The sequence below is a fragment of the Cariama cristata genome, unplaced genomic scaffold (assembly GCF_000690535.1).
Source record: "Cariama cristata isolate BGI_N322 unplaced genomic scaffold, ASM69053v1 scaffold33016, whole genome shotgun sequence".
Lineage (NCBI taxonomy): Eukaryota > Metazoa > Chordata > Aves > Cariamiformes > Cariamidae > Cariama > Cariama cristata.
The window spans coordinates 282-2,782 of NW_009624515.1; the positions used below are offsets into that span (position 1 = coordinate 282).

At 54.9% G+C, this 2,501-nt stretch overlaps 1 protein-coding gene across 1 annotated transcript in view; it reads left to right on the top strand.

Moving 5' to 3' along the window:
• Positions 1-2,501, top strand: part of LOC104164009 (disintegrin and metalloproteinase domain-containing protein 32-like) — a gene marked incomplete at both ends in the record, with an annotated part of 8,820 nt that overhangs the window by 198 nt on the left and 6,121 nt on the right. Inside the window, 7 exons of the mRNA XM_009703196.1 lie at positions 8-86; positions 805-881; positions 998-1,195; positions 1,478-1,514; positions 1,760-1,831; positions 1,973-2,139; positions 2,227-2,254. Coding sequence (XP_009701498.1) covers positions 8-86; positions 805-881; positions 998-1,195; positions 1,478-1,514; positions 1,760-1,831; positions 1,973-2,139; positions 2,227-2,254 — 658 coding nt within the window. The remainder of the gene's footprint in view (positions 1-7; positions 87-804; positions 882-997; positions 1,196-1,477; positions 1,515-1,759; positions 1,832-1,972; positions 2,140-2,226; positions 2,255-2,501) is intronic.

Here is a 2,501-nt window from a genome sequence, read left to right on the forward strand (position 1 = left end):
GACATAGAGTGTTTTTGCCAGAGGATTTCAGGATCTATATGGATGGCCGAGGGGGGCTTGTGAAATCCGAACTGGCGCGTATCGAGGTAATGGTCACCCCCCGTGTGCTGTAGCCACCATCTCTGAGAACAGAGTAGCTGTGGAAGTGCTCCAGGGGAAACGTGCAGAGGAGATTCCCCTCTGTCCCGGTGCTCTGTGGAGCCCTGCTCTCCCTGAACACAACGCCAGCAGGGACGTTCGCAAAGCACCAAACCCCTTCCCTGGGAGCACAGGTAACCAAACCAGCGCTGTTCAAACATCGACGTGGTTTGAGGAAGGTGGGTGGTTTTGCAGAGGGGCAGGGATGTGGGCTCAGCCTCTAGCTGATGCAGCGATGCAAGAAATCCCACGTCCCACAGGACGGGAGCCTGTCCTGCAGCGTGTGGGCTCGGGCTCTCTGGGGGAGTCACGGCTGCTGCCAGGGGAATGGCCATGTCACGCAGCCAGCACAGCGTTTGGGAGGACAACGGACAGCCACGCTGAAGGTACGCATCGCCTCGCACCCTGCAGCGGCGAGGGCCGATATGGGGGTGTAACGGGTTCCCGAGGACGGTGGGGGTCTGAGGAAGGGACAAAGACCAACCGGGGGTCAGTGCAGGTGTCTGTTCCCAGAGGAAAGCAGTGCTGTGCTTCTCCCCACACATGTTGTGTGCCCGTCCTCTGCAGCGCAGGCGGCAGCAAGGTCTGGTGCCTCGCACGCTGCAGCTCTCCCTGGGTCTCTGGGGTGAAGGCACCGAGCTGTAGATACGGCTTTACTCCTTCCAGCACGACTGCTTCTATGAAGGCTATGTCGAGGGTTTTCCCATTTCACTGGTGGCACTTAGCACCTGCGCCGGCCTGAGGTAAAGCGGTTGCCTTTGCTGGGGGGACAGGCGTCAGTGCGAGCACCGGGCAGAGTCGGTGTCATCCCATGGTGGCAGAGGAGCCATTCCTGCAACTCCATGCCTTTGTTTTCCAGTGGAGTCCTGCAGCTTGTGAATGCCAGCTATGGGATCAAACCCCTGGAGACTGCAGCCGGTTATCAGCATCTCGTGTACCCAATGGGGAATGAAAACATAGAGACTCGGCCGTTTGTAGAAAACGGCTCTCTTGTCCAGATTGGGGAGGTGCCACCGAAGCTGGAGGATGCAACAACAGCCAGTACACCTCCCGACTGGTTGGTCTTTGCTGGGATGCTAGCCGTAGACTTGGGAAATTAGTAGCTGAAGGATGCCTCAATTGGTGTAATACTGGGTTGTTTCTGAGATGATTTGGTACAGCAGATGCTAAAGGGCTTCGTAACTCGTCTGTGCTAAGGATGAGTCTCTGTCCAGGATGGCTGACAGCTGTGAGGGTGATCCAAGGCTGGGCAAGCAGGACAGGGATTTCTTGGCAGCAGTTATCATGCATGTTTTTTGGTTTTCCTAAAGAGTAAGCATGCTGTCCATAGATCCTCCAGGTATCTGGAAATGCATGCAGTTTTGGACAAGGCTCTGGTAAATTTTTACATCGTCTCTGCTGTAAATTGTTGTCTCTAGGAAAAACTTCTGCACACAGCGAGTCTGTAGCTACACAAGAATATCAAGGGCAATTTGCACGAGGCTTGAGAGTCTCTGCGCAATGGGAACTCACTCCTTTGGGCATGGACAAGAATACGTTGTGGCAGGGACCACAGCCAGTGCTCTTGGAGAATTTGCCTTGCACGGTGCTCTGACATGCTCTTGTGTTTGTCATCTTTCAGTATGACTACCTGGGAGCAGACAAGGATGCTGTGACAGTCGAGATAGTGCAGCTTTTCAGCTACGTGAACAGTGTAAGTTGCTTTTGGTCGCATCCTGAAGGTGCATGGGAAATGTGTGGTAGCTGTATGGGTAAGACCCCGTAGCTAAAGCAGGTGGGGAACTGCAGAGGAGCAGGGCTCTGTGGACAAGCCGTGGTGTCTGTCTGTCTCCAGATGTTTGCTTGCCTCAATCTAACGATAGTACTGTCTTCTCTGGAGTTTTGGATGGAAAAGAACAAAATCCCAACCATGGGAGATGCTGAGGAGTTGCTGCAGAGATTTTTGCAGTGGAAAAAGGTGCATCGTGTGTTGCGACTGCAGGACATAATGTTCCTATTTGTGTAAGATGAGGATGGCTGTGTTAGCACGGAAACAAAAGGAAGGTGCCGTTATACCGTGTGTCGGACTGAGCCTGGTCTCTTCCTCAGTTACAGGGAGCAGCCCCGTTACGTGGGGGTATCTTCTGCGAGGAAGCTGTGTCTCAGAAACCACGCTGGAGGTGTTGGCTTGGTCCAGTACCTCTGTCTGTCTGTCCCCATAACCTAAGCAGTGCTTCAGATCCAAGCCCCGTGCGCAGCCCAAGGCCGAGGAGCCCCCGACAGCAAAGGCTCCTCTGGAGGGATCAGCACCCTGTAAGCTGTGCAGGAGAGGTGCCGGGGGGTGCAGGCTGGGTGCCCCCCGGGCTGTCGGTGCAGGAGCCCTC